The sequence below is a fragment of the Bos grunniens genome, chromosome 14 (assembly GCF_055505025.1).
Source record: "Bos grunniens cultivar Pamir isolate PY7600 chromosome 14, Bosgru_T2T1.0, whole genome shotgun sequence".
In the NCBI taxonomy this organism is placed as follows: Eukaryota; Metazoa; Chordata; class Mammalia; order Artiodactyla; family Bovidae; genus Bos; species Bos grunniens.
In genome coordinates, this window is record NC_141178.1 from 1,194,898 (window position 1) to 1,215,979 (window position 21,082).

General features: G+C 45.5%; 1 protein-coding gene across 17 annotated transcripts in view; it reads left to right on the forward strand.

The window, feature by feature from the left end:
* The window catches only part of ENPP2 (ectonucleotide pyrophosphatase/phosphodiesterase 2), a 132,810-nt gene that overhangs the window by 20,344 nt on the left and 91,384 nt on the right, over positions 1-21,082 (forward strand). For 11 of the 17 annotated variants that reach the window (XM_086335724.1, XM_086335727.1, XM_086335731.1 and 8 more), the window contains exon 2: positions 18,931-19,033. In XM_086335724.1, the coding sequence (XP_086191850.1) occupies positions 18,931-19,033 (103 nt within the window). Of the gene's footprint in view, positions 1-18,634; positions 18,727-18,930; positions 19,034-21,082 lie in introns of those variants that run through there. The other 6 variants (XM_086335726.1, XM_086335729.1, XM_086335733.1 and 3 more) reach the window with 1 other exon arrangement.

Sequence of the window (21,082 nt, forward strand, 5' to 3'; positions counted from 1 at the left end):
ACTCCAGGAGTTGGTGATGGACAGGGAGGCCTGGCGTGCTGGGATTCATGGGGTTGCAAAGAGTCGGACACGACTGAGTGACTGAACTGAACTGAACAGGATTGGAAGAGATCAATTTCATTTGAATCCCAAAGAAGGGCAATGCCAAAGAATGTTCAAACTACTGTACAGTTCCGCTCATTTCACATGCTAGCAAGGTTATACTCAAAATCCTTCAAGCTAGGCTTTAGCAATATGTGAACCAAGAACTTGCAAGTGTATAAGGTGAATTTAGAAAAGGCAGAGGAACCAGAGATCAAATTGCAAACATTTATCAGATCATAGAGAAATCAAGGGAATTCCAGAAAAACATCTACTTCATTGACTACCCTAAAGCCTTTAACTGTGTGAGTCACAGCAAACTGGAAAATTCTTAAAGAGATGGGAATATCAGAGCACCTTACCTGCCTCCTGAGAAATCTGTATGCAGGTCAAGAAGCAACAGTTAGAACTGGACATGGAACAATGGACTGGTTCCAAATCAGGAAAGGAGGACATCAAGGCTGTATATTGTCACCCTGCTTATTTAACTTATATGCAGAGTACATCATGAGAAACGCTGGGCTGGATGCACAGCTGGAATCAAGATTGCCAGGAGAAATATCAACAACCTCAGATATGCAGATGATACCACTCTAATAGCAGAAAGCAAAGAGGAACTAAAGAGCCTCTTGATGAGGGTGAAAAAGGAGAGTGGAAAAATCTGGTTTAAACTCAACATTCAAAAAAGTAAGATCATGGCATCTGGCCCCATCACTTCACAGCAAGTAGATGGGGAAAAAGTGGAAACAGTGACAAATTTTATTTTCTTGGGCTCCAAAATCACTGTGGACAGTGACTGCAACTTTGAAATTAAAAGACGCTCGCTCCTTGGAAGGAAAGCTATGAAAAACCTAGACAGCGTGTTAAAAGCAGAGACATCTCTTTGCTAACAAAGGTCCATCTAGTCAAAGCTATGGTTTTTCCAGTAGTCTTGTATAGATGTGAGAGTTGAATCATAAAGAAAACTGAGCGCTGAAGAATTGATGCTTTTAAACTGTGGTGTTGGAGAAGACTCTTGAGAGTCCCTTGAACAGCAAGGAGATCAAACCAGTCCATCCTAAAGGAAATCAGTCCTGAATATTCATTGAAAGGACTGATGCAGAAGCTGAAGCTCCAAGACTTTGGCCACCTGATATGAAAAACCAATTCATTGGAAAAGACCCTGGTGCTGGAAAAGATTGAAGGCAGGAGAAGAAAGGGGTAACAGAGGATGAGATGGTTGGACAGCATCACCGACTCAATGGACATGAGTTTGAGCAAACTGGGAAATGGTGAAGGACAGGGAGGCCTGGTGTGCTGCAGGTCAGAGTCAGCCAGGCCTGGGCGACTGACACGGGCTCCCAGCACGCGGGAACTGTTCCTGTGCTAGTGTCATTACTAGGGATAGACTGTGGTGTGCGCCAGGCCAGGAACCACTATAGAGATACTGCTCTTGCCTCCGACACTCGGTGATGTTTGTTCTTAGCACTGGCATCTCATCGACAGTGTTAGAGATGGGTGCAACAACGGGGCCATTGTCCATAGTGAGGTCACATGAGATCAACTGTAAAAACAGGAGTTTCAGAATTTTTATCAAGTCTCGGGAAGAAGGGGAAACAGCTGCAGGAAGGGAGGAAAGCCTGAGAAAAGGAGAAGACAGGGTCTTTTGCAAAATATTTTGTCGCAAGAGGCCACAAGCTATGTCTCTGACTGAGATTTACCCAGCTCCAAACCTAGAGGGCATACAGAAGCAGCTGCTTTGATCAGATAACACAAGAAAAGCACATGAGTATAATGATCCCAACCTGTATTTGGTGCCGAAGTGAGGAACTGTGCTTTACAAAATCTGTTCTGTTTCTAAACTGTTAAAGGCCCTATGGGATAAAACCCTCAACTGCCCTTCAAGGGTGAGATTAGAGGAATTTCTTTTAAAAGTAATAGAACATAGCATCATGGACTATAGCAAGAACTGTTTATTAATAGAAGCTGGACTCTGGTTAGGCAGACCTGAGTTTGAATAAACTTGTGTGAACTTGGGCAAACTACTCAAATTTCTATGGGCCTCTGTCAAGAGGAGAAACCACTATGTACTTTGCAAGGCTGAGAGAATTCACGGAGCTCATTCCTGAACAATGTCCGGCACATCCTAGGGGCTCAGTAGATGGCAGCTGTTGTTCTCAATAGTGAACGCTAGGCGGATTCTTTTGCTTAATCCCTGCAATAACCCCTTGAGGAAGATACTGGGATTCTCCCATTTTTACGAGGGCTAGAGAGGTTTTCTACCTCAGGCAAGGCCACACAGCTAGCAGGCAGAGTCACCACTCCAAACAAGCCTGAGAGCCCAGGATTTTCGTAATGAACAAGTTGTATAACATTGCTCATAAGAGCAACAGAAGCTTAGCGGGTCGACAGAAGGCCCGGAACTTGAATTCTCTTGCATAATACCCCAGTGGCAAGCCGAGGTTATTGCGCTCCAACTTTGCAGTGGTTCTCGGTTTACAGGGGGTTGTAAAAGACCCCCAGTCTTGCCCTGGGTCTTGTATAAGACCCCCTGGTCTTACCCTGGGTCTTGTATAAGACCCCCCGGTCTTACACTGGGAGAGGCAATGTAAGATCAGCCTGCCTTTGGCTCTCTTCTAGCTCCGTCCGGAAGTAGATTCCTTCATCTCTCGCTTAAGTCAATCAAATGATTTGTGAAAGGTATTCTCCTTTTCTTAGCCTAGCCCTGACCATGTTCCCTTTAATTGTGTGCCTACATGCATGCTCAGTCCTGTCCGACTCTGAGACCCCATGGACTGTAGCCCGCCAGGCCCCTCTGTCCTTGGGATTTCCCAGGCAAGAACACTGGACTGGGTTGCCATTTCCCTCTCCAGGGGATCTTCCCCATCCAGGGATTGAAGCTGGGTCTGCATTGGCAGGCAGGGTCTTTACCACTGAGCCAGCTGGGAAGCCCTGCTATTGATATAAATTAAATCGCACATGCCATAGGTGTTATATATCTATCTACACCTATCTATGTCTATATGTATGTTTCTTTCAGGAGATGAAATAGTAAGAACAAAGTGTATTTAGGATCGTTACTGTTCCTTTGGATTTATTCAGGAAAAATAAAACCAAGCTTAGTTATTTAATTGAGTAGCTCTTTGCTGGTCATTACATGCAGAGAGAACTCAGCTCCCTAAGAGTTTTAAGAAGAGAGAAACATAATAGATGCCTGGAGTTGGAAACGGAGAAGGCAATGGCACCCCACTCCAGTACTCTTGCCTGGAAAATCCCATGGACAGAGAAGCCTGGTGGGCTGCCGCCTATGGGGTCGCACAGAGTCAGACACGACTGAAGCGACTTAGCAGCAGCAGCAGCAGCGGAGTTGGAAAGGACCATACTTGTTGTATAGTCAACCTTCCTTTAAATTTAGATACCTTAAAAGACCAGCCTTTTCTTGAATAGTAACCATGAGTTCATTCTTTGTAAGAGAATTCTGGGAGCGTGGATGGCTGGAGAGTTTGTTTTATTAGGAGATAAAACATGCTTCTCTGGACCTTCCAGTTTTGCTCAGGGAAATGCAATGCCCTTCAGATATCCGCGAAGGAAAATCACACCCACCTTCTCCCGTCGTCCACCTAAAGCACCAGGATGCTCAGTCACAGGCTCCTCAACCACGGGCCAGAAGGGGAGCCGGTTAAATCGCCCTCGTCTAAATATTAGGTGGAGTGAGCCTTTTGAAACAGACACGGAATCCCGGCACTGCCTGACTCCCATCGCTGCAGCGGCTTCCCATCCCACCCGCCGGGAGCACAGCGGCCCCCTCTGCCTGCGTGGTCCTCCCAGACGCGGAACTCGAGCCCCTCTCTACGGTCGTCCGCAGGTGCCCCCTCGTCTCGCAGCCACTCCAGCCGCACTGGTCTTTCTGGGCACGTGGACTGTCCTCCCCCAGGGCCTTCCCACTGCTGTTTCTCCCAAGAGAGGCCTGATTCTGCCATCTGTCCATCCAGACTTTTGTCAGGAGTCCTCTCTCCGGGGACACTTGTTCCCATCCAGCTGAAAACAGCTCCTCCCGTCCCGCTCTGTTCTCTGCTCTGCTTTGTCTACTTTATCAGGAATCCATTACCTGGATTATATTCTATTTCTCTCCCTCTAGAATGTGAGACCCACGAGGCAGAGGATTGGTTTTTTGTTTTTTCCCCCACTTTTTTTGTTTATTTGTTCATTCGGCTACACCAGGTCTTAGCTGTGGCATGCGGTGTTTTTTTTTTTAATTCATTTGTTTGTTTTTGGCTGTGTTGGGTGTCCGTTGCTGCACAGGCTTTTCTCTGATTGCGGTGCGTGGGCTTCTCACGCGCTGGCTTCTCTTGTCGGGGACCCGGCTCTGGAGGCGGGCGCGGCTCTAGAGCGCGGGCTCTCCTAGAGGGGTCACGGGCTCAGTACTCGTGGCCACCGGCTTAGTTGCTCCGCGGACGTGGGGTCTTCCTGGATCAGGGGTCGGACCCGCGTCTGCTGCAATGGCAGGCGGATTCTTTACCTCTGAGCCACCAGGGAAGCCCCGAGGATCTGTTTTGTTCACTTTGCATTTCCGGTGCCATATACATACTAAGTGCTCAAAGTTTGTTAAATAAATAAACGGATACGTGAGCAAATGAGTCAATGCACTGGGCGACAGGGCCGCCCGTCACTCGGTCACGGGTCTCCCCGCGCTGTCTGTTTGCAGTGACTTAGACGAGACATCCCGAGGGAAAACGGTCCCGATGGCGTCCAAGCAGCACAGCGCAGCTGACCCTTTCTCCTCTCGATCTGAGCTAGTTGCTTATTAGAGAAGCCTAAGGAAAAACGGGCTTCCCTGGTGGCTCAGCTGGTAAAGAATCCACCCGCAGTGCGGGAGACCTGGGTTCAATCCCTGGGTTAGGAAGATCCCCTGGCGAAAGGAAAGGCCGCCCACTCCAGGATTCTGGCCTGGAGAATTCCATGTATATTCTGTGGGGTCACAAAGAGTCCTACACGACTGAGGGACTCTCACTTTCACTTTCAAGGTAAAATGAGGTTATTTAGAGTTGTGGTCAAGCAGGGGCTCCTATAGAACTTGCAGATAACAAAAACTGGCTTTGGGGGAGTTTTTTTTAAGACCCAATTTTCTTGTTTTTAAATACTCAATTTTCTTTCTTTCTTAAAACATTTTGTCTGCATGGCATTTAGGATCTTAGTTTGCGAGCCTGGGATCAAACCCACACCCCCTCCATTGGAAGTCTTAACCACTGGATTACCAGGAAAGTCCCCCAGTTTCTTTTAACGACAATCGTTTTCAATTCTGGTCTCTCCTAGTATGAAGTTATATAACCGAATTTTGTATTCTATTGTATTCAATATTGTATTCAGTATATGAAGAATGTTATCCCAGACAGATCTAGCTATTTTTTTTTAATCTCTTGACTTCAACCTGTCAAGATATTTTTGAATTTTGTTCAGTCCAGGTCCACAGTGTGTGGTAGCTAGCTGTCACTGAATTATTGCATTCAAGAATATATGCCATATCCCATGATTTAGGAATCAAGAAGCTATCATCTCTGTCACCCCCATAGAAGGCCTAGGAATCTGGAGAATGGACAGTGAAATAATGTTTATGAAAACCTTCCATTTCCACAATCTTGTTTGCCTAGAGTAACAGCTAGGAGGGGTTGGAAGAGAGATCCTGTCTTAATTCTGCTGTCCAAATCTCATGCGCATAAAGACAATCTCAGTAGCATAATTGGCAGAGATCTATAAACTGTGTCTGTAATTCATCCTACAAAAAGTCTGCAAGACAGGAGGACTCCCCTGGCAGTGGCGTGGAGCAGCGATCGAAGGAGCCAGTTCTCAGCACGTTCCACACATGGCCTGTGCGTACCTCTACAAGCAGAACTCACAGGAGTGTGTTTAGCAACAGCTGACTTCCATTTCTTCCAGTTCAAACGTGCTTTTTTGTTTCAGTATCCCTGATACATAGTGCTCAGCACGTTGCCCGGTGGCTCAGCGGTGAAGAGCCTGCCTGCCAGTGTGGGAGACACGGGTTCAATCCCCTGGAGAAGGAAATATCAGCCCCCTCCAGTGTTCTTGCCTGGAGAATCCCATGGACAGAGGAGCCTGGCAGGCTACAGCCCACGGGGTGACAAAGAGTCGGACACGACTGAGCGAGTAAACAGCAGTAACAACAGTTTTGCTAAGCACTGGCTTGTATTATAATGAGCGCTTGCGAAATCTGTGTTGAATCAACACGATATGAGTTTGTGAAACTCTTCCATTCAAACAGTTGGAGCCGTTGTCTGACAGTGACCTCCGTTCTCTCTGATATCTTAGGGACTTTGAAATGACACGCTATGATGCCCACGGCTCTGATCACCTCCTCATTACCAACGGATTCTTTTTTTGGGTCAGAGCAAGGTCAGTCTAGAATAGACGTTAATCTGTGGCTTTTGATATGTTCTGAAATAGGAAACATTTTCAAGATTTATCAAACGTTTATCAGATCCTCTGCTTTTAATAGACTTATGTTTCTTCTAGAAAATAGTTGAAATTCCCATTCCTTTAGAATCTTGCCAGTTTTGTAATCCTCATTGGGAAATCATGGAGAAAAGAGGACTCCTCTGCTTAAAATGCATTTGAACTCAGGCAAGTTGCCCAATTTAAAGTTTATTTTCTTATATATTGACAATGGTAATACTCTGAAGGGCTTTATGAAGGTGACATAAGGCAGTGGGTGTAAATGTCTTTACTTATGTGGCCTGGCAGAGGGCAGGCACTTACTAAATATGAGTACCATTTATGGAATGTCTTCTCCATGCCAGATATGATGCCACTCACACACACTTGCTTTTCCCGTTTCCTTCTCCCAGTCCCAACTGCCCTAATCTCCCAACCAAGCTGCCCAGACTTTAGCCCTTGTGACCTTGACTAGGAGCAAGCTTTCTGTTTTGTTGATTGCAAAGTGGGGACAGTGAGTGAGCCTTAATTCTGACTTATAGTTCTTCACTCTTCCAACATTTTCTTTAAAAGAGAAGTGCTCTTCAAATACACGACACTGTTCTTTTTTTCTTTCTTAAATGAAGTGCAGTGAACACATCCCATTATAGTCTTTTCAGGTGTGTAATATAATGATTCAGTATTTGTATATATTGATCAATAATCACCACAGTGGCTCTAGTTGAGATCTATCGCCACACAGAATCAGACATCTTTCTTCTCATAAAGAAACCTTTTAAGATCTACTCCCTTAGCAGCTTTCAAATAGGCAATGCAGTATTATTACCTACAGTCACCGTGCTCTACGCGACATCCCGGTGACTTATTGTATAACTGGAAGCTTGTACTTTTTGATCTCCTTCGCTGGCTTTGCCCACCCTGCTTCTGGAAACCTTCAGTCTGGTCTGTGTGTCTGCACGTGTGCTCGCTCGCTCTCTCTCTGTTCTAGAGATGGCTCCTATCAGTGAGATCCGACTATTTGTCTTTCTCGTCTGACTCGATGTCACTTAGCATCATGCCCTCAAGGTCCATCCACGCTTTTCCAAGTCATTGTTCTTAAATTCCCCCCACGGTCCTCAGACTCTGGTTACAGTTTGTTGCCATTAAGACTCAACCCCCTTGAGATCTGTAGGTGAAGTGACGGCTACAGGGCCCTAGATTTTCTTTTTAGGCCACTTGATTTGAAAGTCAAATGAAGAAACTGACGAAGCAGAATGGCAGAGAACCTGAAGTGCTCTGAAAGAGTCCCAGGAACTCCTCCTATTTTTAGAAAAGTAGAGGGCTTCATCACATCGAGGCTGGTTAAAATAGGTCCACACCGCAACGCAAACGCTTCAGTTTTCCTGTTAATTATCAGGTTTGGAGGGTAACTGAGGTGACTCTGAAGACACTTTTGAAGGCATTGACCTGAGCTGCAGATCAGGATTAATGTTCCTTTTCTGCAGGTCCAGATGCTTTGAAATTTGCTTCACTGCGGAAATAATCTCACTAGCCTGTTCACTCTCTCTTTTTAAACAGCATTTTTGGAGATATAAACCAGAACACCCATCCTTTTAAAACTTAACATTTCAGTGGTGTCCAATCATTTACAGAGATGTGCACACACTACCATGATCTAACTTTAGAGCCTCTCTGTCACCCCAGAAGAAAACTTCATCTGCAGAAGCAGTCACTTCCACATCACCTGCCCACCACTGATCTACCTTTCTTCTCCGTGGCTCCGACTACTCTGGGTGGTTCATGTAAGTGCGTTCATACAGTGCGGCCTTTACAGCTGACTGTTCTCACTTAGCATGGTGTTCCCAAGGTTCATCCCCATTCTAGCATGTGTCAGGACTGCATTCCGTTTCATAGTTGGGTTACATTTAATTGCATGAGTATACTAAATTTTGTTTATTCACTCATCAGTTGAGAGTTCTGCTGTGGACATTTGTGTACAGGATTATGTGTGGACACGTTTTCGGTTCTCCTGGGTGTATACCTAGGAGTGCAATTGCTGGGTCACATGATAACACTACGTTTAACACTTTAAGGACCTGCCAAATAGTTTTCTAAAGGGGCTGCACCCATTTTATAATCTTATCAATAATATATGAGGGTTCTAATCTTTCCACATCCCTTCCTGATACTTCTTATTTTTTGTCTTTTTAATTTTGGCCATCCTGTGTGTTCTGCTCTGCTTAGTCCCTCTATCACGTCCAACTCTTTACGACCCTGTGGACTGGGTCTGTAGCCTGCCAGGCTTCTCTGTCCATGGGGATTCTCCAGGCAGGAATACTGGAGTGGGTTCCCGGCCCTTCTCCAGGGGACCTTCCCAACCCAGGTCTCCCGCATTGCGGGTGGATTCTTTACCGTCTGAGCCACCAGGGAAGCCATTAGCCATCCCAGTGGGTGTGAAATAGTACCTATTTCACTGTAGTTTTGATTTGGATTTCCCAAATGAATAACAATAGTCAGCATCTTTTCATGTGCTTATGACCATTTATATATTTTCTTTCTAGAAATGTCTATTCTACCCATCTGAACATTTAAAAGATTGTCTAAGTGTCTTCTTTTGCTCACTTGCAGGAGTTCTTTATATATTTAGATACTAGACTCTGGTCAGATATATAATTTGCAGATTTATTCCATCTTTTCATTTTCTTGCCCTCTTCACAATATTTTCCAGCCCATGAGCATGATGGTCTTCCCATTTATTTAGGTCTTCAATAATATATTTCAATTATGCTGTCTAGTTTTCAGTGTACAAGTCTCACATTTCCTTTGTTAAATTAATTATTAAGTATTTTAGACTTTTTGATACTGTTATAAATGCAATTGCTTTCTTAGTTTTGTTTTAGATTGTCCATTGTGAGTGTACAAAAATATCACTGATTTTTTTTTATCATGCCATATTCCTGAATTCATTTATTGTTGTTGTAGTTCTAACATTTTAAAAACAGATTACTTAGGATTTTCTGTATAAAAGTTCACACCATTTGTGAATAGAGGTAGTTTTATTTGTTCCTTTCCAATTCAAATGTCTTTTATTTGTTTTTCTTGCCTAATTGCTCTAGCTGGAAGTGCAGTGCTGAGCAGAACTGGTGGGAGAAGGCAGTCTTGTGTTGCCCCTGATCTTAGGAGGAAAGAGTTGCATCTTTCACTATTTGGTATGATGTTAGCTGTGAGTTTTTCAAAGAAATCTAGTATCAGGCAGAAGAAGTTTCTTTCTATCCCTAGTTTGCTGAAAGTCACTATTTGTTGTCTGATTTAAGGGGAATCACAGGAATAGCAGTTCTGCTTCCTCCCCAAGAGGGTCCCACTGTGCTCCGAGCATGTGATGGTGCCCTTCCAGTAGCAAGTATAAACTTCCTTTTAGGTTTAAGTTCAACAGCTTTCTTGAGTGGAAGCTCAAATTCTTGGGACTTTCCAATTCAAACAGAAGGTCGTTATTGTCACAGTGGAAACCTGTGTCTCCAGAGCCCTGTCCGGAGTCACTGCACCCTTTGCCAAATGCGTGCAGCCCATTTTCTCTCCAGGCTGGAGAGAGCGTGAAGAAAGTGGTTCGTAACATTTCCAGCTGAAACCTACACGTCATCTCTCTACAAGTAAAGCAAATTCTCCTGGAACCTTCGTCACTACTAAGCACCTACTATGTGCCCAGCACTTTGCTGCCTACTGAGATCACGGGAGTAGATGATGTTTCCTGCTATATTTAACAAAGGTTTAGTATTTGTTTATTTCCTGTGTTCAACTACTGAGCTACCTGTTTTCACATGCATTGTATCGTTTGAGCTTTGTATCAGCCTTGTGTGATAAGAACTATTATTATTTTTGTTATGAGAATTCTGAGTTTCAGAGTGGTTAAGCAGGGTCTCATGCTTGACAGTGGCAGACCTAGGTTGCTGGACTCCAGAACCCAGGCCTGCAGCCTCTGTGCCAGGCTGTGTCTTTCCCCTGCTCCCTGGGAATGTATGTTCTCATCGCCGAGGCAGGACGTGCTGAAGTGAGTCAGGCGGCACTACAGGGACAAGTGACGACCGCCTCGGGGAGAGTCTGAGCTCCTGAGGGTAGTGCCGCGGGGGCTGCAGTTGTGAGGGGCTTCTGGTGCGGGTGCTGGGCCATGGCTTAACGAAGGCCTGGGCGACCTCGGGTAGAATCTGAGCTCCTGAGGGTAGTGCCGCGAGGGCTGCAGTTGTGAGGGGCTTCTGGTGCGGGTGCTGGGCCATGGCTTAACGAAGGCCTGGGCGACCACAGTGGGTGAGGGGCAGGGCTGGGAATCAGTGTGGGGGGAAGCATGGAGACGAGCTGGGCTTTCTGGGCCCGAGTCGTACTGTCATCGGTGAAAGATCTGGTCTGGGGGTAATCGGGTCATATTTTGGGGTGTGTATAGGTATGTGGCTTCCCTGGTGGCTCAGCTGGTAAAGAATCCGCCTGCAATGCAGGAGACCTGGGTTCAGTCCCTGGGTTGGGAAGATCCCCTGGAGAAGGGAAAGGCTGCCCACTCCAGTGTTCTGGCCTGGAGAATTCCATGGCCTGTGTAGTCCAGGGGTCACAAAGAGTCGGGCATGACTGAGCGGCTTTCATTTTCATAGGTATATGAATGGGCTTCCCTGATGGCTCAGACAGTAAAGAATCCACCTGCAGTGCAGGAGACCTGGGTTCGATCCCTGGAGAAGATCCCCTGGAGGAGGGCATGGCAACCCACTCCAGTGTTCTTGCCTGGAGAATCCCATGGACAGAGGAGCCTGGCAGGCTGTAGCCTACGGGATCACAAAGAGCTGGACACGACTGAGTGACTAAGCGCACACATATAGGTATATGAACACTACAACAAAGAGTGGGGTTTAGAAAAGTGTCTAAGTCGTGGAGTTGACTTAGTTATTGATTGGCTTCTTTCATTTGTTTCTATAACGGCACTCCTTGAACTGTCGCCCGTGTTTCTGAGAAAGTGGCGTAGGCAGAAGGGAGAGGGCTCTTAGATGGGATCCTGGCTGCCCAGTCCCACTAGGGCAGCTCCAAATTTAGGCGTTGGTATTCATTTTGAGATTTTATTTGAAAGTAAGGTATTGATGCTTAAAAAAAGGGTTTCAAACCACCGAGTTAGCCCAATAATCCTTCTTTACAGATGAATAAACACAGGCTTAAAGGGACACAGCTAGTTAGTAAGAGAACAAGAATTCGAGTTCAAGTCCCGATTTCTTTATGCCCAGTCCTTCACTGGACAGACATTTATTGTCTGTCTGTTGCATCCCAGGAAAGATGCAAGGCCGTGTGGCGTGCAGGGCGACTGGCCAGCGTATTTGAAGCGGCCCTGAAGGATGGAGAGGCCTAAACAGAGGTTACAGATGCAGTGGGAGAGCCCCTGCTCTGCGTGGGAAGGGCAGAAGTCGGGGGCTTCACAGAAGAGTGGCGCCTGACCTGCATCCTCACCGCGGTGCTGGAGTCAGCCAGGGAGACTAGGTGGAGGAGCGCGTTCTAGGCCAAAGCAGCAAGGAGCGCCAAAGGACGAGGGTGTGAGAGAGCACAGCTTCATCAAGGGAGAGCAGATCGTCCCCTGATTGAGAAAACTCACCCTGTGTTAAGCACCCCTCTGTGCCAGGCATTGTATAGGCAGCGTACACGGATTCTTTCATGTAATGCTCGTAAGAGTCCTGTGAGCTGGATACAGATGAGGAAACTGAGTCTTAGAATGGAGGAGTAATTCGCCAAAGGGTCAAGTAAGGTCTAACTGCTAAACAGTGGTAGAGCCAGGATCAGAATTTGGGGAGCTTAATTTTGGATTTGGAGCCCTGTGCGCCTCGCTAAGCAGTTTGGATTTTATCCTCTAGGTCAGTGGGTCTCAAATTTGCAGCAGAATCACCTGATGGGCTTGTTAAAGACACTGGGCTCTACCTTCGAGTTTCTGAGACCCAAGAATTTGCATTTCTAGCAAGTTTCCAAGTGATTCTGACCCTTCTGGGGATCGCACTTTGACTGGAAGGTTTTCCGTTTAGGGGGGAAATCATCACATTTGCCTATATTTTATGCAGAGCTCTCTGGGTAAGAAATATAAAAATGAATTACAGATTGGATAAGACTTGCCTCAGTGGAATGGTGTTTGAAGTGGGCAGAGAGTGCAAACGGGAAGAACAGTTATTTCTTCTCTTATTTTTTTGTTCTTAGCATTTAATCATTATCTGATCAGCCCAACATTTACATGTCTGAATCTGATTCTGCTCCTTGCTTTGTCTCTTGTACTAGAATAGCTGTTTCTAACCTGTGTTCGGAAGACTAAAGATGAAGAGATGAATCTAGAAGTATTCATACGGGAAGGTGATTTAGGTACTCGGGGCACTCAGCAGCCTCTGATAAAGGATGGTAATAATTCTGGTTAATGACTGGGATCTGAGGCATGGTGTCTGATTCGCAGTAAGCGCGGAAAGGACTGTGGCGGAACAACAGTGCTTTAAGGTTGCCCTGAAAGGAGCCTGGAGGGGCTGGCTGCTCCGCTGGCTGTGCTTCGCGTGTGCTGACGTGAGGCCTCGCTTGGCCCAGTGGAGGGGCATCAATGCTGTAGTGGGGAGGACCAGCCTGGCTCCGGAGGCCCAGTTTCCGGGCTGGGCCCAGCCCTTTATTCCACCACCGAGGGCTGTCATCTGTCCACCGCGGGCCGTCCTCTGTCGTTTGAGCCTCCATTTCCTCTGTCGTTTGAGCCTCCATTTCTTCATCTATTGTGTTGGCCAAAAAATTCTTCTGGGTTTTTCCGTAAGGTGTTTTTGGCCAACCCAATACAAGTGGAGCTGACGACGGCTTCTCAGCCTGTTTGTGTGAGACCTGAGGATAAAGGATGAGAGTTCTCAACCTTGGGTTGATACTTTTAGTTAAATAATTTTCTCCAGTCATATAGCCACCCATCCGGGCTCAGATGTTCACAGTTCACTTGGCAAAGTTGACTCAAACGACTTCCATTTGCCTGGATTTTTACACGCGCGTTTCAGAGTAGCAAAAAAAAAAAAATAGACTTAATTTGAGTTTGAGTTTTACAATGTTTTATTGTAAGCTATAGTTAGGAACAAAGCTGAGCTATTTCTTGGGGGTAATTCTTCTTAAACCTCAATTATGAATAAATGTATTTTCAAATGTTTCAAGTCTACTGTAACTTTACTTTAAATCAACTGCTTCAGAAGATTTTTTAAACTACTGACACATGTTTTAAAGCTATTAGCGAGATCCCTTATTTTAACTATTTAATTCTAGAGTGTTAGCAAATGGATGCATATTGCTACATCTTTCTTATAATCCAGTGAAAACCTAAGAAGTGGCCTCACTGGCCATCATGACCATTAGCGATTCATTCGCTCACGCATCACATTAGCGCCTTCCTGCCCCTCAGCCTGCATGCTCGGAGCATGGACAGCCCTTTGCCCAGCTCGCCCAGTTTCCTGCCTCTCCACCAGCGCCGTCGTTTTCCTGATGCCGCATCTCACTCACTGGCTTTTATCTGGATTACCACCTCCATTTCCAAGCTAACCTATTGTATCCACTTTGACTCCCTCCAACTCATATCCACACTGTACAGAGGTTAAGGCTTCATATCTCATTAAGCTTCCACTGATTTAAGCCCCTTAAAGGCTTTCCAAAGCATTTAGGATCAAGACGATACCACCCCACGTGCCTGACGAGGCCCCACGTGCCTGACGAGGCCCCACGTGGACTGACCTCTACTAGCCTCTCCAGCCTCACTTCACTCCAGGCTCCCTTTCATCTTGCTGCACAGGTTGAACGGGATGCCTTTGGCGGGATGTGTGGTGCCTCCAGTCTGCGTAGAGCTGTTGCATATCCTGTTTGCTCTGCCTAGAAGCCTTTCCTCCTCTCTTACCTCGTTACTCCCCTCCACCCTCATATCCCAGCTCAGCTGACACTTCACAAAGTCTTCTGTGACCCTCTTGACCACATCAAACCTGAATCATGTGTTCTCATAGCACTATTGACCCCTATACATCTACGCCTGCCACAGCTGCAATTTTCCGTTTATTTCTGTGTCTATGTGAATTATATGGAGGCCAGGGGACTATGTTTGGTTTGGCTCCTTGTAAGGAACTAGTGCCCAGAAGAGTGCTCGGCACACAGTAGGAGCTAATGAACATCTGTGCCATGAATGCATGTTCTTAGAGAGTGTTCCTGTACAGGGGCTCATGCTTAGTCCCATTGAGAATACATGTAATGCATAGATGTTTATGATATAAATGGAAGTCATTGAAAGAGGTGACAGTGTTGATTTCAGCTTTCAACTGTGTAATAACTAATAACGCAAGTCCTGTTGGCATTTGAATGGGCGTATGCCACTTCTCACTGGCGAACCCCCCAGGGACCATAGATTACTCGTGAAACTTTGCCCCTGTGGTTTAAACTCTTAAGTGGAGTCCACTTTATACACAGGCAGTGCTGGATTGTGAGAGCAATTGAGCCTGCCTGTTTTTGTATTAGCTGTCATGATTTCTTGCTCCGTTTAGTCGGCAAATCCCTTCTGCAGAGCCTGTTGTCCGTGTCTGTCCTGAATTTTCTAACAGTTCTCAACCACAGCAGAATTGAAAAATAAGACGTAACTGCAAGAGTTGAAAATAGGGTAGGAAGAATACATGTAGGTGCTTTTTTCTTAATTTCCTGGTGTTTGTGCTGTAGTGACTGCATAAGTGTTGCCCCTGAAAATCAGGTGGTCAGTGACTGTCTGGTAGTCTTAGAAGTGCTGTGGGAGTAGAGTCAAGGCAAGGCACCGTAATTGTAGTTAATTCTGCACAATGAGAAGCTGGATATTGATAAAATTTGAATCTGGTCATGAAGGCTTCATAATTACGGTAGGAGGCAAGAATGACAACCCTCAATTACAGATTTTTTCAGATCTCACTGTTGACCTCAAACCCTTTTACCTTAATCAGGCCTTGGAAACAAGGACTCACAGAAGCATGCCATGAAAAGATGGACTGTGCATTTGTATAAATGCAGCTACTGTATCACAATTAAGCAATACACACCCTGGCTGCTTGGTGCCACCAGCGAAGTACATGAAAGACTGTCTCGCTGCCCACAGTTTGGAGGTGGGAGAAGAGTGGACGAACCGCCATTAAGGGAAATAAACTTTAATGCCCGACTAGTAGTGGATGCTAGTAGTGATACATTAAAATCGCATTATGATTTAGGCCAGGCAAGCCAACATTCAGGACGTAAGTTAACTGACTCAGAGTGATTTATTCGAATGCTCTTTTCTTACGTCATTTGCGTCAGAACGTGGCCCTTCCATTGCTTGCACCAGACGAGCCTGTTGTGTTAACTCCTGCCTGGCCCTAAACTTTCCCTTTCTTCTCCTCACCTCCAGGAGCTCATGGTTCTGAATATTGGGGTTTAGACCATAAGCATCAACATTTTAAACAAGTTTCCAGGGTCATTCTTATGCCCAATAAAGCTTGAGAATCACAGAATGATTTTTCAGGCCTGAGACTGTTGTTAAGATTTGTTTGGGTTTTCTTCTGCCAGGGGGCAGTGTTCTCTGAAATATGGCTGGATTAATAAACCAAGCTGAAAGTTAATTTTAGTCTTTCTCATACACTTTCTTATTTACCAACCCAACCACGAGTGACCTTATACCCAAATCTTAAACACCAGCACAGGTGAACTTTCTCGATTTAGTTCTGTTATAAAAGGCTTTGGACTCTATTTCAGTCATCTTGGTTGAATTTCTAGACATGCAGTCTGCATTATCAGGCTTTTCAGTTTTCTCAATTTTAGATAATGAGGGCTGATTTTGTTTTACAGTTGATTGGATGCCTGAGGTAGGGACTTGGGTCACCCCCCTGACAGTTAATTTGTAATGATGTCTTTTAGTTAAGGTCTTTGAGTGAAATTCTGTGTAACAATGGTTAGGTGGTGTGTGTGTGTGTGTGTGTGTGCGCGCGCGCAATGACTAGTAGTAGATAAAGTTCTTTGGCCGAATGGTTATCAGAAAGAGAGGTTGAGTTCCTCTTAGGTAATTGGTAACAAGTGCTGTACAGAAGCAATTATGGATCAAGCTGGGCTTCCCTGGTGGCTCAGACAGTAAGGAATCTGCCTGCAATCTGGAAGACCCAGGCTCGATCCCTGGGTTGGGAAGATCTCCTGGAGGAGGGCATGGTAACTCAGTCCAGTATTCTTGCCTGGAGAATCCTATGGACAGAGGAGCCTGGTGGGTTACAGTCTATGCGGTCTCAAAGAGGCGGACCCGACTAAGCGACTAACACACCCATTTCATTTCTCTGGCTATTACTCTTAAGACTTTTTTCCCCCTGCACAGCTACTCTGTCCAAAAAATGAATGGATAATGTTCAGCTTCTGAGTCTAATCATTTTTCAAGGGGGGTGTTCATTGTCCTCAGGCTGGATTTCCACCATCAAATATCAGACAGACTGTACAGCTGTTGGGCTCCGGTGAGGGCTGGCGAGGCTGGTGAGGAGGTTGAAGCAGCTTTCTTTGTGAACATTTGGACCGCGGTGGCATACAATGCAGTCACAGGATTGCCTTGATATTTCCCTTTTAGCTTGATAGTTTTCCTCTGTACAAGCCTGCGTCTTGAAGCTGAACATAAAGATTAGAAAAATCTTACGTGGGGTTGACATCTTTCATAAGCCTTGCTAAACACCCGACCCCAAATCATTTCAGTATGGCGTGCAGACTGAAGCAAGAGACTTCTAGAGAAAGAGCCGCTGGCCTGCCGTCTCTGTCAGAGTGCAAAATGAAAAGGCTTCGAGAGAGGCAGCTGCAAGTTTGGCACTGTGTTTTCTCTTTCTCAATTAGCTGTTACTAAATTCTGGAGTATCTAATGAAACCCAGACCTACTGTGCAGCCCACCGTGAACAGGCCCTGGCGTTCATGCTGTCGGGCTTCATCTGAGCAGAGCCCCTGCTTCCTCGGTCTGCTGCGTAGTAAGCACCCCGTTTGTTCACGCGCACACACATGCTCTGCACAAGAGCCGCGGTCACCGAGTCTGGCCAGAGGAAAACCAGAGACAAGCTTTCCTCCCCCGTTTGAATCCTACAAGGGTGCGGTATTTAAAGAACTTTCAGCTTCTGAGGGCTTGGTTTCTTTTAGAAGTCCCCTGGTGGCTAGCTAGCTCAGTAAAAAGAATTTAAGCCTCACAATAGCATCAAAGGCACAGTGTTTGGTGGCTGGATGATCATTTATCTGGGTAAAAACCTAAGGAAACAATTCTGTAGAGCTGAATTCTTGCTGCCACCAAGATGTCCTTTCTCAGTTCAGTCATTAGTAAAGCTTCCCCCATCCCACCGTTGCTGCTCCCCAGTCCCTCCGAAACAAAAACAAGAAACCTAAACCCAAAGCTGACGGTGTTTTCAGGAGGAAGAGGCAGGCAGGCCTGAAGTCATTTTATGCCTCCTCACAAGGCAAGAGACCTCTGTGCGGCTTCACTGGCATTCCCAGGATTTTGATAAATGTTACTTCTGTAAACTCCAACGACAACATGGGGAAGCAGAATGCTATCTCTTGTGTTTCGTTACAATCCTGGGAGGTTTCATCGTGGGAAATGTTTGAGGAGCCGGGAGTCGCTGAGAATGCGGCAGAAGGGACAGGGTCATTTATACTGCCAGAAAAATAAAGAAATGGGCCGGACAGAGGGTTAGTAGGTTTAGAAATTATAAAACTTTCCTTGTTTTTTTAAACACATGAAGTTGTGAGGTTGACTGCATTGAATAACTTCATTGTTAAACCTTAAAAGCTTAAAGCTGGTAGAAACCCTTTTGTGGCTCTGTTTCCTTTTTATCGGATAAAATGCATTTGGTTTCTTTTTTTAAAAAGCCATGTTTTCAGGAGGGAAGGAAAATGAACAGGCAGGGTTATTGGCTACAGCAGCATAAGAAACCCTTATGTTACCAGAGGAAGCCACATGAAAGCGTCTGTGTGTCAGGGGAGGGGCCACGCGGGCGGAGAGGCGGAGAGGGATGTTTCAAGCTGCTCAGGCTCAGAGCTGCGATTTGCGAACAAACTGTGATGAAATCGAGCTTTGGACAAATCAGAAGAGCCTGTCAACCTCCCAGGTGGGATTACTTGTAGTTAATAGACTGGACTCGGAGCCCCAAAAAGCAGCGCACTCAGTGTAGACAAACAGAGCACACTGCCGCAGGCTTTCCAAGAAGCCCTGCCATGGCCAGGAGACGCTCATGCCAGCTCCATCAGGTAGGAGGGGGAGACAATGACAGGGCAGAGTTGCTCTCTGATTCTGAATTTTCTTTTTGCTTTTAAAATGAAGACAGCACTACAGGGTGCATTTGGGAAGCTGCAGGGTTGGATGGTGATGTTGAAGTCATTTGCACTGCCTCTGTGGAATCTGATTTAGGCTTGTCTGGCTGCACTGACAGTTTGATCTCTTTCTTCTCTTAGGTAATATCTCTGTTCACTTTTGCTGTTGGTGTCAATATCTGCTTAGGATTCACAGCAAATCGAATTAAGAGGGCAGAAGGATGGGATGAAGGCCCTCCTACAGGTATGTGTAGCAGCTGTGCCCATTGTCAGTCCTTTTAAAATATTAAAAGTGATCACTGTCCACTCGTTAAGAAATGCACCTTCAATCTTGCAGTGTAACTAACTCATGCTGTCTCTGGAATAAAATCAGCTCTCTGTACAGTTCAGATGGGGGAACGTGGTTTAGTAAGAGAACATTTTATGAACTCTTCCTGCTACTTCAACTGACTGTTTAAATCTCCGTCCTCTGAATTTATAAATGCTAAGATAACATTAAAGCTCTTGTGAACAGACAAGGCTGAAAAAGAAGTGATGAGAACAGGTGCTGAGTTGATAGTAGAGATATTGTGAGTGTAATTTGTTGTCATGGCATAGGAGATCTAGTATTTGTGTCCAGAAAGTTCTGACCTTGAGAAAGAGAGGGATGGAAGTAAAAAAAAAAAGAAAAAGAAAAGGCAGGGAACTGTTTTTATGAAAGTTCAGGGCTATGAGATGAAGCTTTAACCTAAAACAGGGAAAATATGAGAGGAGGTGCTTAGAAGAGCTTATGAGATTGACTTCTTCTCCCTGATTTTTCTTTTGGCCCAGGAGAGGTAAGTTTTCACAGAGTGTCATGACTTAACTAACAGAACTGAAGTGAAAGAGTTTCCTTTTACAATGTACACTGTGCCATAAGCAGTATGGGAATTCTTATAAAGGAGCTCCTTGTGCAGATCCAGGAGGCTTAACTGACCAGGTCTTAAGTAATGAGTTGGTTAATTTCCTGGAAATTGGAGCTGCTGATGGTTTTATAAAGAAAAATTACATATTAAGTAGCGGGTACTCTAGGGGGCAATCTTTTCTTGACTTTTCCTGACATCTCAGCGTGTCTGTTGGCCTTCCTGTGCATTTTGTATTTCTCTGCACTGGATTTCTTGACCTGACTCATAAAAGACTGTCACCTGTCTCTCTGTAGCCAGCACGAGCATTTCTTAGCCAAGTTATGCTCCATGCATTGATGGAATCCTGAACCTTCCTTATTTCAAGCAAGTGACCTTTGAGTAAAGGGTGAAAGAATTACATCAGAAGTGGTTTAGTGGATCCAAGTGGAGTGTGCTTGGGGTGAAAGTAAGAAAATAGATCCTAAACACTGCACCCCAGGGAACCAATGGATCCAAGTGGAGTGTGCTTGGGATGAAAGTAAGAAAATAGATCCTAAACACTGCACCCCCGGGAACCAATGGATCCAAGTGGAGTGCGCTTGGGATGGAAAGTAAGAAAATAGATCCTAAAGACTGCACCCCCGGGAACCAATGGATCCAAGTGGAGTGCGCTTGGGGTGAAAGTAAGAAAATAGATCCTAAACACTGCACCCCCGGGAACCAATGGATCCAAGTGGAGTGTGCTTGGGATGGAAAGTAAGAAAATAGATCATAAAGACTGCACCCCAGGGAACCAATGGATCCAAGTGGAGTGTGCTTGGGATGGAAAGTAAGAAAATAGATCCTAAAGACTGCACCCCCGGGAACCAATGGACAAAATGAGCTGTCTTCTGTTGCGGAAGGGGAGGAAAGCAGATCCCTGGGCTGGAGGATCCTGTTTTTTTTGGTAACGAACGGTTGTTCCAGACAAGTGTAACTCCTGCTCACACTGCCTGTAACTGCTCAGACTGAAGAGCAAGGATCAGGCCTTTAGTTTAGCCATGGGGGCAAGCTTGAGAGCCTGCTGCTGGCTCTTTCCAATGGACCCTCAAGGGAACTTTTTTCCCTTCTTTGTATTAATATATTACCTTGGCTAAAACTGATATTAAAAGTTATTTCTCTGATGAGTGTTGTAAAATCAAGTCGTCCATTATTTTCAAAGTTGACTTTTTTTTTTGGAAAATGGTCATGAAAGCCCTGGGTTGGCACCCTGGATCCATCTCACTTGCCAAGTGGTCTTGGGGAAGTCACTTGTGAGTTCCATTTCCTTAGCCATACAATGGAGAACGGGCCTAGGTGATTTCCAATTTTCCTTCTGGATTAAAAAAGAAAAATATGATTCTGTCTGTTCTGTTTCATTGCCTTTTGAATGTGTGTACTCTCTGCAGGAG